Source organism: Sus scrofa, chromosome 9 (genome assembly GCF_000003025.6).
Source record: "Sus scrofa isolate TJ Tabasco breed Duroc chromosome 9, Sscrofa11.1, whole genome shotgun sequence".
In the NCBI taxonomy this organism is placed as follows: domain Eukaryota; kingdom Metazoa; phylum Chordata; class Mammalia; order Artiodactyla; family Suidae; genus Sus; species Sus scrofa.
This window is the reverse complement of record NC_010451.4, coordinates 127,322,043-127,334,997: the sequence shown is the minus strand read 5'-3', so window position 1 is coordinate 127,334,997 and position 12,955 is coordinate 127,322,043. Positions and strand designations below refer to the sequence as shown.

The following is a 12,955-nucleotide window of genomic DNA, read 5'->3' as shown; positions in this document are numbered from 1 at the left end:
CCTTTCATTCCCTCTTCTTCTGGGACCCCTGTAAGTGAATGTTGGTGCATTCTGAAGTTGTCCCAGAGGTATCTTAAACTGTTTTCATTTCTTTTCATTCTTTTTTATTGGTTCTGCACCAGTGATTTCTACCACTCATTTCCAGCTCATTTATCCATTCTTCTGCCTCATTTATTCTGCTACTGGATCCTTTTAGTGTGTTCTTTACTTCAGTAACTGTATTCTTCAACTGTTTGGTTGTTCTTTGTATATTCTAACTCTGTTAAAAAACCTCTTGTTTCTTCTTGCTCTGTGCATCCATTCTTCTCTGGAGTTCTTGGTTCATCTTACTAGTATTACTCTGAATGCTTTTCTCATGAACTAATTTTCATGTAGATTGCCTATCTCCACATCATTTAATTGTTCTTCTGGACTTTTATCTTGCTTCTTTGTCTGGAACATATTCCTCTGCCATCTCATTTTGTCTATATTTCTAATTTTTTAAAAGTGTAGGTAGAAGGTTGGTTATATTTTTCTACCTTAGAGAAATGACCTTCTCTAGGGGATGTCCTATGTGTCCCAGCAGTATACTCCTCTCATCACCCATGGGTCAAGGACCAGTTGATCCTCGGTTAGCTTGTGATCTGTGTTTGTAGCCTTGATTCTGCAGGCTACTGGATCCTGGTATTCTTGCTTTTGGTGTCTGCTGTCTGGTGGGTGTGGCTGGTCTAGAGGCTTCTGCAAGTGTCCTGGAGGGAGGGACCAATTACCTGCCTACTGGTGGGTGGAGCTGGGTCTTAGCCTTTTGGTGGAAAGGGCCATGTCAAGAAGTACGTCTAGAGGCAGCTGTGGACTCAAACTTCATGCAGTTTATTTGCTGGTGGGTGGGGCTACTTTCCCACTGTGTTGGTTGCTTGGCCTGAGGTGTCCCAATACTATTGTCTAACACACTGTTGCATGGGCCAGGTCTTAGTGCCAAAATGACAGCCTTCAGGAGAGCTTACACCAATGAATATTCCCTGGTACCTCCACTACTGGTGTCCTTGTCCCCACAGTGAGCCACAGCTTCCCCTGTCCTTCTCAGGAGACTCTCTAAGATCAGCTAGGTCTGGCTGAGGCTCCTAGGAAGTCACTGATTTTGCCTTGGTTGCACAAGACCTTGTGTGCACCCTTCAAGAGTGGAGTCTCTATTTCCCTCAGTCCTGTGGGGCTCCTGCACTCAAGTTGTGCTAGCCTTCAAAGCCAAGTGCTCTGGGAGTTGCCTCTCCACATGCTGAATGCCCAGGCTGGGGAGCCAGGCATGGAGCACAGAATTCCTGCTCCTGTGCGAGAACTTCTTTATGTAATTGTTTGCCAGTTTCTGGGTCGCCCACCCAGGGGATAGGGATTTGATTATACTGGGAATGCCTCCCTCCTGTTGTTTCATTTGGTTTCTTCTTTATGTCTTTGGATGTAGAATATCTTTTTTGTCAGATTCCAGTACTTGTCATCAACTGTTAATTCTGCAGTGACTTTTGATTTTGGTGTGCTTGTGAGAGGACGTGAGCTCAAGGTCCTTTTACTCTGCTCTCTTGTTCTGGTCTCTGTTCCAATTTTCATTTTCCATAACTTCTTCCTAAAATCAATCTGCATGAGAATTTCCAATGTCTGGAGTTCTCCCTTCCCAAACTCTCCCCTCTCACATACTTCTTTTGCTTTACAAAAGAGAAGTTTCCACTAATTTCCAATCTCTTTATGATAAAGGGCGTATGTAAAATGCTTTCAGGCACATAGGAAAGGTGAGAGCATTGGTGATAGCAATTGATGGTGACAGGTATTATTTCATCATGGCTACAAACCAACTCCACTTTAAATTAGATTTCAGAAGTGAGGTAGCTGTCATAGGAGCACTTACTAACACTTTTACTTGAATAGAAAATGACCTTATACTTTTTCTGATGGTCAGTCTGAGTGGTTTAACAATAAGTACAGATGTTTAAATTATGTGGTGGTTGCCCTCCCTTAACTGAGTTAAGTTTGCAGTTCCAAAGTTTTAATGAAACTATGTTTAAAGCACATGAAGAGCAAACAACAATGCCAGGATTCATGTCCTATGCAACTGTTTAAACATGGTATGAAACCTTAGTGGTCAGTTTCTTACAAGTGTAAGTGAAGTATAAGGTTTTCAAATTTCTTTGAATAGGTAAACAAAAAATATAAAGACTGCTCATTTTAGAGAAAGTTTATGTCAATTGGCTGCATACAGGCACGCGTAACACTATCTTCTTTAGTATTTGAATAATCATATATCCTGACATACAGGAGGGAACACGTATAATTAATTGGACCCAAATCAGTTTTCTGGAGAGGCAGGTAATTAAAGGTCAAATGTACTTGCATCATAGAATTGGTGCCACGAACAGTGAGTATGTAATGATAAGGTCATTTCACAGTACTAAATATCTATTTAGGATCTGCATGATGGTATTTATATTGGAATTGGGTTAAAGTTGTGAAATTCTTTTGTTAATTCATAAGTAACTTGGAATATTGCTATAAAAAGAGAGGAAGGAGAGAAGACATTCCATAGATGACATTTTAATCATAGAGCATAAATGGAGGAAATTTCTAAATTATTTAGTATTTGCATTTCTGTTAAAAAATGAATATTTTAGATTTGGCTCCAAATATATTCCACTTTCTAAGGAAATGACTACATAATTACTTATTTTAAGCTTAACAGTTGTCTACAGAAGTCAAAAGATACTGAGCTAGAATATGTGGAATAAAATGCTTACTTGATTTTTAGTTACTTAAATATGCTGATAATGACATAATGTGTTTTCTGTTAATTCATTTTATATTAGGACTAGATTTTCTTCTAGGAATGGAACACAGTGTGAAACAAGTTTTTATTCTGTTAAATCTAGCTTTTTGTTTCTGTAAACCAATTTCTAATTAGGATTTTATCTGTTGTAAGTGCTCTATCTCCTTGACAAAACAAGATTGTCTCAAAATGAATTAAAAAGCCTTTTAGGAAAATGTGAAGGTAATTCAATTACACTTATCTTTCTCTCATAAAAAAATTCTCTTCATGCCTGTACTCAAAATTTCATTTTAGTTCTAATTTTAATAGTGAAGGCATGAAAAAACAAGGGGGCCCTTGGGCTGCTAGGACCCATAAAAATGATGGCTTGGAGGCCAGAATCTGGACATATGTTTGTAATAAAAGTAGCTACTTTATCACAAACTTTCATTGGCTGAGTCTGAATCTACAAAAAAAAATCAGAATCTAATATGCAAAGTGTTTGTCTCTTAGCTCCATACTAATGTACACTGCCCATAGGAGGGCTTTCATTGAGTATCTGAGCTTCTGAGAAGGAAACCCTCGTTTGTCTTCTGTAACTCATCTTCCCAAGATTAAGCATCCTATAGGTGTTCACTCTACGCACACTGTTCTTACTCACTGCTCTTAAAAAGAAGCAAGAAAAGACAGTGAAATCAGGCTCTCTTCCGTTAACTGACAATGTGGTGATGTCTGGTTTTTATAAAACATTATTAGAAAATTACCAAAAAATTAAAGAATAGGTATTTCATAACATAAACATTATTGCCACAAGAAAGGAATACTAGGATGAGCCGAAAAACTTGCGTGTGAATAGCTTCAGGGCATATGAATACCTCTAATCAAGTGTTTCAGGATCCATTAAAAAAAGTAATTTAGGATAAACACTTGAAACATTTGTCTTACAGAAAGTATAGAGTAATTCAGGTTTTTTTTTTTTTTTTTTTTTTTCTTTTTGACTGTACCCATGGCATGTAGAAGTTCCTGGGACAGGGATCAAACCCAAGCCACAGCAACAACCCAGGCTGCTTCAGTGGCAATACCAGATCCCTAACCTGCTGCACCACGAAGGAACTCCCTAATTCAGATTCGTGATAAACATTATTAATTACTTTTGAAAAACCTGAATAGATTAGAACACTCATTTCAAATGCAGTGCCAACATACAGTGATTTTACACTTTTAGAATTAGATTAGTGGTGTTTAAGATTAGCATAAGGATTTTTTAGTTTCTCTTCTCTGCTTCTGGGACCAATCATGATCAGTCATGCTTTTTGTTTTTCATTTTGCAGTCTGGTGACTTCCACTTTTGACTGTGTCAAATTCACCTAAATTTCCATTTTATTATTTACATTTCTATCACTAATACATAAAGCTTCAAAAATTCATCTGTAAGTGAAAAGTAGTCTTTTGTTCCCCATAAATGCCTCAAACACTTTTAAAAGCTATAAAAAGTCTCGAAGTTATTCTTTAAACACATGCCTAAAGATCATAATTGTTTTCTCTCATGTCTTTTTTTTTAACCACAAAAATATGCAACTCATTTAAATTGCAAACATTTCAAATGACACCTGTTTCTGATTTGTGCATATTTTCCACTCTCTGAAACACAAGTGAAAGTTAAAAAATGTTGTGAACTGAATGAGTGAAAAGGGTAAATAAAAAAAACTGGCTGAATTTAGAGAAGAAAAAAAAAAATCCTCTAATAAGAATATGACATGATATAACCCTTAAAAATCTGGCTGAGGGGTTTGCAGTCCAGTTGGCTAGTCCAAATGTTTCAGTATCTACCCTCCTCCTTTGTTGGTATCCAGTACACCCGCAGGAAGTATAATGTTAGTCATGGGCACTGCCACCTCTTCAGATGGATTCTCTGGTTGAAGAGCTGGGGAAAGTTATAAAACGTGGACAGTGTGAATGCCCTCACCTCACCTCCCTCATTGTGCTACCCTAGTACAATGACCTTGATGTTGACAGCATCACAGGAGAGACAAAGGACAACTCTAGACTTTGTGAGATTGGTGATCAAGTCCTACCCTTGCTCTTGTTGATTTTAGGACATTGAGGCTCACATAATGACTCTGAGAATTAGTTTTATCATCTGTAGAATGGGTACATGTTTTATTGCTTTTGACAAAACTATAGTGCTGATTAAAATGAGATAGTTGTTTTGGAAAAAAATAAGAGCATGATGTGAATGTTATTCTAGGACTTCAAAACTTAGTGAAATGTTCCTCATAGGGTAAATTCTTTATGTTTGAGTGATGGCTGGGAGCAAAGGTGTTAGTGAGTTTACTTTTCTTCTCCAGCCCAAATGATCAGTGGGGGCTCTCAGAGTGTGAATAGGTGAATGGTTTGGTTAGGGGGTGGGGAGGCTCATGGTAACTCGGGTGAAGCCACTGTCCATCCAGGTCTTACCTTTTGGAACACATTTTCATGAGCTGCATCCTAGCAAGTATTTTGTGATTCTTACAGAAAGGGAAAAGTCAATCTAAATTCAATTGCAATAAAGCACTCTTGGAGATTTTATTTGCTATCCTTTAGAAAAGGAAAGAATTTGTACATGACAGAAATTAATAAAATTCAGAGGCTTATTAAGACATACATAATACTTAGATTTTGTCCACAAAATTGAGTGGGTTTCTTAGAAGATTTTAAAGATTGATACAAGTTTACATTTCTTTTTGATCTAAGTATACATTGCAGTATCAGAATACAATGCCCCTTTCAACATTTTTGTGTGGAAATTTCTATTGAGATTGGTATTTTTTTCCTACCACTACACATTGTCTAAAACTCTTTAGAACACCTACAACCTTGTATGTTTATGCATTTATTTGCATTTCTATCTCCACTAGATGCTAAGATCATAAAACTAAGAGACTACCTCATTCATCTGTTTTCATCTTTTGCATCCTGCAATTTTTGCACATGGTTGGTACTTATTACTTGTTGACTCAAAGAATGGATTATTAATCAAATTACCCACTGATCACTAAGACAAAGTGTGAAACAGTGCTTAACACTGGAATACATTTATTTCTCACTTTTCCTATTTCTCCTTGTTCTTGGCTAAACTGTGTAAATATGTTTGAAGAGGTCTATTCCCATTTAGTTTTAAACATATATGATAGGAACTGGCTTAGGCATTCCTGCTCCTTTTAGTAAGACCATATCAAAAATGTTTCTCAACTCTTTCTTTCCTTCATTGCTTTCTCTTGCTATTCCTGTTTGCAAAAGCAATGTTTAAAGATAAGTCTGACCGGGGGGAATGTGAAAGGAGAGGGAGCTAACTAGAAGAGTAATTTTAAAAGGCATTTAATTTCACACACTATCCTATGTTGATTTTAAGTCAAGTTGCAGCAGTAAATGTCCCAAAATGTTCTCACCTTGACATGTCTTTCCATTGAGCATGAGTTGATAGCCAGGAGGGCAGATACACTGATAGCTCCCAAAGGTATTTTTACACTCATGCTGGCAGGTGTCTCTATTTTCACATTCATCAATATCTGTGCAGAAAGAAAGAAGAGTTTATAACTACCCTAAACAAAGGCAGAAACTTTGACAGAACCACCTATAAACAAGTGGTTGACATAGAACAATAGAAAATGTCTTGGTTTTACACTTATGTACTTAAGTTTCATACCAGGGTCTGTTTTTAATGGAGTCCAGTATAAACTGTCCTTATTATAAAATATGAACATCTCTTCTGTGTATCAATATATAGGAGCTGAAGCCCCAAACTGGCCAATTTCTGTATTAGTTAAATAAGATTGGAATGACAGATGAAACAGACCTGTACAAGATCCTAAGCCACTAAACTCTTGACAGAATAGTACTATTTATCTAAAAGATAGTTTCTATTGAGAGTAATTGGGAAAAATTTGTTTCTATTTTATTTAAACTTAAGCTTCCCCCCGCTCTCTTACAGCAGTGCATAGATTTCGCATACACAGATATCATCAAGGGGGTTGTTTTATCTTTGCAATAGGAATATTTATCAAACTCCATACAATTGTAAAGTACTAATGGCAACTACATAGACATAATTGTTGTGTTGTCTTAGGCCAGCCACTAAACTCTGCAAGATCTCGGTTGATTGTTCTACCAAAAGGAGTCATTGGTAAAACCACTGTACTTGACAGGCTTGTTGGAAAGTGAAATATGGTAATATGAGAAAACATGAACTATAAAGAGTTATCTATCTGCTATCATTAAAAAAGCCAAGACAATGGCTCTAAAAAGGAGAGCAAGAGTAGATACTTAAAAATTAATTGGTATTTGCTTTCAGTATCAGAGATGGGATTTAAGAGGCCTCATATTTCTTATCCCAATTGCATTTTGCTTTGACTAACGTTAAAATCTGCCAGTCGGTATTAGAAGAAAGAGGAGAATGTGGTACAAAATGGAAGAAGGAGTGCTGTGGGCTGGAAAAATGTCACTAACAGAGGTCAAAATTGTGAGCCTGAAAAAGTTAGCAAAATTACCAATGGGAAGAGAAAAAGTGAAAACTGGGAGATGACTCAGAGCAAAGCACTCTGTTCATTTTGCATATCTTGCATATGCTCAGAATATAATTGCAATGATTCAAAAGCTGTTAATGACAAACACTCATCAAATACTGGTCATTGTTTTTGTCTCATTTTAGTTAGCCAAAACTTTCATTCCAGAACTTGTATGACTTATTTTTACTTTTTCCCTTTATAATCTGCTTTAAAATAACAAAAATGTAAATGATGTTGCACTCCAAGGAGTCAACACTGCAGTTTCCAGAGTATGAATTTTTAAGTGGCCCCAAGTATGATTTCTGCATTCAAAAGCAATACAACATTCATTTTTCCTAATAAGCTGTGGAATCAGTTCCCTAAAAAGCTTAATTTTAGCCCAAGCCTAACAAGATTTCATGGTGTTAATCTGAATCTTTTGTAAATTGTCTATCCCAGATGGTTAATTAAAGGCGTTTTTTGGCAAGTTGCTCTTTACATAATTCCAAAGCTGTCTGCAGTCTAAGTGTACATTTCTTTATTAGGATCAACACCATAAAATACCATATTTTAATATTTCTAAATGTCTAAGCCTACTAGTTTCCCCCCAATAAAACTTAAATATCCAGTAATAGACTACTCATAGATGTTTAGGTCCTCTAAGATTGGTCCTCACTCTGAAACACAGTGGATGGTTTGGGGAAGGTAATTCGTACAAACATGACATTACACTAATAAGTATAAAGATACAGAAAACATTTTAAAGGCTCTACTATGGTGAAACTACAGGGCATAGACTGTGATAAAGAAATGGAGAGTTGGTTATAAATCAGGGACACTTTCTTAAAATGACTTGGACCTTCAGATGATTTAGAAGAAATCAACCAGATGGTGTATGCTGTGGGGAATGTAGTTTCATTCATTTGCCACAGCATCGACAAGGATTTTTGGTCCAGGAGAGTAAAAGCAGAAGAGAAGAAAGAGTGGTTTAAGATGAAGACAGAGAATGGAACGTGAATAAGATACGAAAACCCTTCAGCAGGAATGACTATTTGGAAGAAATTTTGAAAAAAAAAAAAAAGTCAGATGTTAATTCTGTCCATAAGAGAACAGTGAAAAATGTCACTAACAAAGAGGTCAAAATTGTGAGCCTGAAAAGATCGCAAAATTACCAATGGGAAAAACTAGTAAGAATGGTTTAGAGCAGGCTGAGAGTGATGTTTGACATACTCCCAAAGACAGTGAAGTCCACAGTTTAGTAACTAAGTAGTGCTTGACCATATGGGACAAAACAGAGAGAGCTGTTAATGAATGCATTAATGGTTGAATTTCAAGGAGTAAAAGGAACTAGCCCTGTCCACAGTTCTAGGAAGCCAATCATAGAAGATTCCACATACTTCATATTAAGCTTCAGGTACATCCAGATAGCCAGACAGAAAAGTTCTGGGAATACATGGACCTAGGAGAACAAAGGTTAAAGTGTTAAGGATCCAGAGAGTAGGAAGATCCAGCTGAGTGGAGGTAATATGAGAAGCTAGGTCCATCTGAGTGACTAAGGAAGCAAGTCTAAGGAGATGATGATGCAGCAACAGGGCCTGGAGAAGGGCAGAAAAACAAATGATAAAAACTGAAGTCAGATGGTATTTTTTAAATGTTCAAAAGAAATGTTTTACTGAGAGAAAAAGCAAAGCATAGAATATGTAAGAAAAAATGCAAGAACAAGAGGTCAGCTTAGGGGGTCTTCAAATTTAACAGATTTTTTCCTTCCTTCCTTTCTTGCTCCCTCTAACCTTTCTTCCTGCTTTCTCATTTCTTCTACCAAATTGTGGGGCTAATTTGTGTTTGCTAATTCCCCTTGGTGCATAGCTCAGTGACATGCAAATTGTGAATGCTCACAGAAAACTGAATTAAATGAATGACAGATGGTAATACCTGTAACTAAACTGGAAACAAGATCTCCATTCTCAAGTTAGAAATTACTGTTCACTTTTGCAAATAAAGTTACAGACGTGTGAGTTTAAAGATACTGAAAGCACATATTTAACAACAATGAAAACAAGTTAATTTTGTCTTGGCTCACATTATCTTTTCAGTGACTTACATATATTCAAAATAATCGAGCGGAGGTGTTCCATGGGGAGTGTAGAACAACAGTCAGGGCAGTGTTGGCTGTCATGCAGAACAAGTAGTTGACACAGTAGCTGAGAATTTCCCTTTTTACCCACTGCTTTGGCATCCATTAGATAAAGCCATAATCTGATAGTATTATATTATGGTGAATATATGCATGCTTTTTAAAAAACGTATTCTGGATGCCACTGAATTTTTTTTCTATATAGCATCAAATTTAGTCCCACTCTCTGGGTGATCAAAAAAGAGAAACTACCAATATAAAACAATAAATTATCAGAATATACACATGTAGATACACATTCATTCGATAAAATTTGCAGTTGCTTTAGGTGCCAGAGTCAATGCCTTGAAACTTTGAGTCATCCCAGATTTGAGAGCAGAGATGGTTCACTGCCCACAAACTCTTCACAGGTTCTGTATATATGCTCAGACTCTGGACCGTACGTGAGCCCACAGAAAGGAAATGGAATAGGCTGACATTTACCTACACATGTGTCATGGCTTGCCTCAGAGCCTTCAGGGCAAGTTTTCCTACTAGTCCTTCTAGTCCTGGAGATAGATGTTCTGCTGTTTCTATACTCTGAGTAGGAGCTGTAGAGATGTGAGTACTGTCTGTAATGCTGCTGAGGTTGATAGTTGTTTCTCATGGGGGAGAACCGTGCAAGGTTATAGCTACTGTATTGAGTGCCATAATTTGGCAGCCTCTCCAATCCAGCGCAAGATTTCCCGTCCCCTAATAAATGTTGTCCTGGTGGACAGATACACTTGAAGCTGCCGGGGGTGTTGGAGCACTGATATGCACAAGGCTTAGGCACTTGTTCACATTCATTAATGTCTGCTCGTGTGCCATGATACATAAAAAAGAGAAAAAAAAAAAACAAAAAACATACACATATACACACAGAAAACACAGGAACAAAGAATCAGTCTGTGAAACAAACTGAAGACATTGTTACCCTCCAAAGCCAGGAATACAGTAATTTCTCAACTGTTGTGACCTTTTGAGAAATCTTATATCATTCAGCTATGAAAATATATATATATATATATATACACACACACAGATTCTATGATTCTCCTTAAAGACTGCTCATGTACAGTAGGAACATACAGGGTCATAATGGAAAATGCGGTGTTGAATCTAGAAAAACTAGAGTTCAAAGCTAATAGTAGATCTTAATTCTGTTTGTGGAGTGAAGAATGCAATCACATTAATTTGTATTTAACTGTAATATTGGCCTTGGTGCTTCTAATATTTCATATAATTAAAGGTTTTGGATGCAGAAATATTGGTAACCAATTTTATTTTTCTTTGTCACTTTTGAATCAATAATTATTAATGAATAATTATGCCCAGCACATTTTCCTAACAAAAAATTAAAAAGGAAATGAAGACACAGAATCAATTCTTCCTAAGATAAATTCACAAAGTCCAGAAATTATCTTTCTTTTTATTCCTAGATCAACACAGAGTATGTACCTTGGAACTCTTCCTATGAACTGGAAAAATGAATTAAAAACCAGAGGTCAAAACCAATTCTTTATTAGCATAATGACATGAAAAAAAACCAATATGAGTATATTAAAAGTATAAATTTTTCTTTGAAAATTATCAATATGCAGACTTTTAAATGAAAAATTTTAATCTCTACTTTCTTCACTGATTTATCCTCCAGCCTAATTCCTGACAATAAGCTGTATGTCAAATTACTGAATAGATAAACATATTTCATTCTGCTAGGTTACTGTAATGACTGATCAAGATGTTAAATTATATGTAAATTAAAGCACCTAAATAGAAGACTAAAATGATATGTATTTCTGCTATTAAAAAAGTACTTATTTTAAAAAGTTTTTTTTAATGATTTTTATTTTTTCCATTATAGTTTGTTTACAGTGTCCTGTCAGTTTCTACTGTACAGCAGAGTGACACGATGACAAACATATACATTCTTTTTCTCGCATTTTCCTCCATCATGTTCCATCGCAAGTGACTGGATACAGTTCCCTATGCTATAAAGCAAGATCTCACGGCTTAAAGTTTCTAATAATGGTATTACTTAAGACATTTGCTGTGTGCAAAGTACTTTGCCAGGGACTACACAAAGACAGAACTAAGTCTTTATGGAAGAATTTTCTATAAAGAATTAGACGATCAAGGAATCCAATTTTTAAAGTATAGCATGCAAACCAGAAGCCAGTATTTAAAAGCTTACACAATTTTTTTTTTTTTGCTGCACTTAAATATTCTGAAGTGGAATACAAATTTAGAGGTCCACTTCTTGACTGTAACTGTGTTAATTTTTTTAAAACATAACTGTCTTCTTATAGATATTTTCTATTATCCTTCCCTGCCTTACTTTATATTCAGTTATAACTAAGATGGAAATAAACAGGTAATTGGGAAAATTAAATGAGATTCTTAGCATAGGGAACGGCATATAGTAAGCACTCATCTATGGTAGTAGATAAAGTAATAATTGTTTTCATGGTAAATACATCACAAACTCCCTTTATTATGTCTAGTGCATAGGAAGCATTCTATAAGGGGCTGTTCTCTTGAAAGTCAGTGTAAACTGAAATTGATATGAAGTCTCTAGGAAGTAATTCAGATTACTAAATTATCTCAAATGTAATGGACTACTTAAACCAATTTACAAATTTAATTGTAGTAAGAAAGCATTTGAGGATAGAGTGGTCCGAATTAAGTTGATGTTACTGGATAACTAATATTAACAGATGTATTAGCCAACAAGAGTTCCTATTAACTTACCTATACAGGGTCTTCCAACTCCTTGAGACCGGTAACCTCTTGGACATACACAACGATAGCTGCCTCTTGTATTTTCACATATTTGGTTATATCTGCACTGATGGGTCCCATCTTTACACTCATCAATATCTATGGACAGGGAAGCAATAAAAAGTAATAACATTTCCTCTTTCAGAACCTGCCGTCATTATATTTAAAATGAACATTTTTAATGGTTTAGAATGTTGCCTTTCTCACCATGTTATTGAGACCGGGAGTCAGAAAACCTGGGTTCAAGTCCCAGCTCTGCTCCTTACTAACTGGTTCCTTTTCCTTTTCTTGCTCCCTATATAAGAAGAATTTTGTTCTCAGCCTTTTCTTCCTTTCTCTATATCCCTCCTCCTCTGGCCGTCTTACTTGTTCTACTGACCCTAGTGAGCCTGCTGATGTAGATTGAGAACAATAGTACCACATTGCTTCTTACCTACAGTCCCCAATTTCTCGTTACTAGCTGGTCATCTCCATCACCATGTATTACCAGTACTTCAACCTCAGCATGTCCCCAGTAACTTACCATTACACCTTTATTTATGATAACAGCATCCCTCTATCCCCAGTCAACCAGGCTGCAAACGATAGCATTATCTTTAATTTACTCCCTCAGTTTCCAAGGTTGGGTAATTCTACTTCCTTCAAACAAACTCATTTATCCCCACTTAGCCATATTTTTGCTATAGCTTCTTAGTCTTCTGATCTTTCAGCTTACCTCATTTCTAATTAATC

At 36.2% G+C, this 12,955-nt stretch overlaps 1 protein-coding gene across 3 annotated transcripts in view; it reads right to left on the bottom strand.

Annotated features, from left to right (window-relative positions):
* HMCN1 (hemicentin 1) overlaps window positions 1-12,955 on the bottom strand; it is a 492,489-nt gene that overhangs the window by 7,699 nt on the left and 471,835 nt on the right. For 2 of the 3 annotated variants that reach the window (XM_021102638.1, XM_021102640.1), the window contains 3 exons: window positions 12,194-12,322; window positions 9,905-10,255; window positions 6,193-6,312 (listed from right to left, as the gene is read on the bottom strand). In XM_021102638.1, coding sequence (XP_020958297.1) covers window positions 6,193-6,312; window positions 9,905-10,255; window positions 12,194-12,322 — 600 coding nt within the window. The remainder of the gene's footprint in view (window positions 1-6,192; window positions 6,313-9,904; window positions 10,256-12,193; window positions 12,323-12,955) is intronic. The other variant, XM_021102639.1, reaches the window with a different exon arrangement.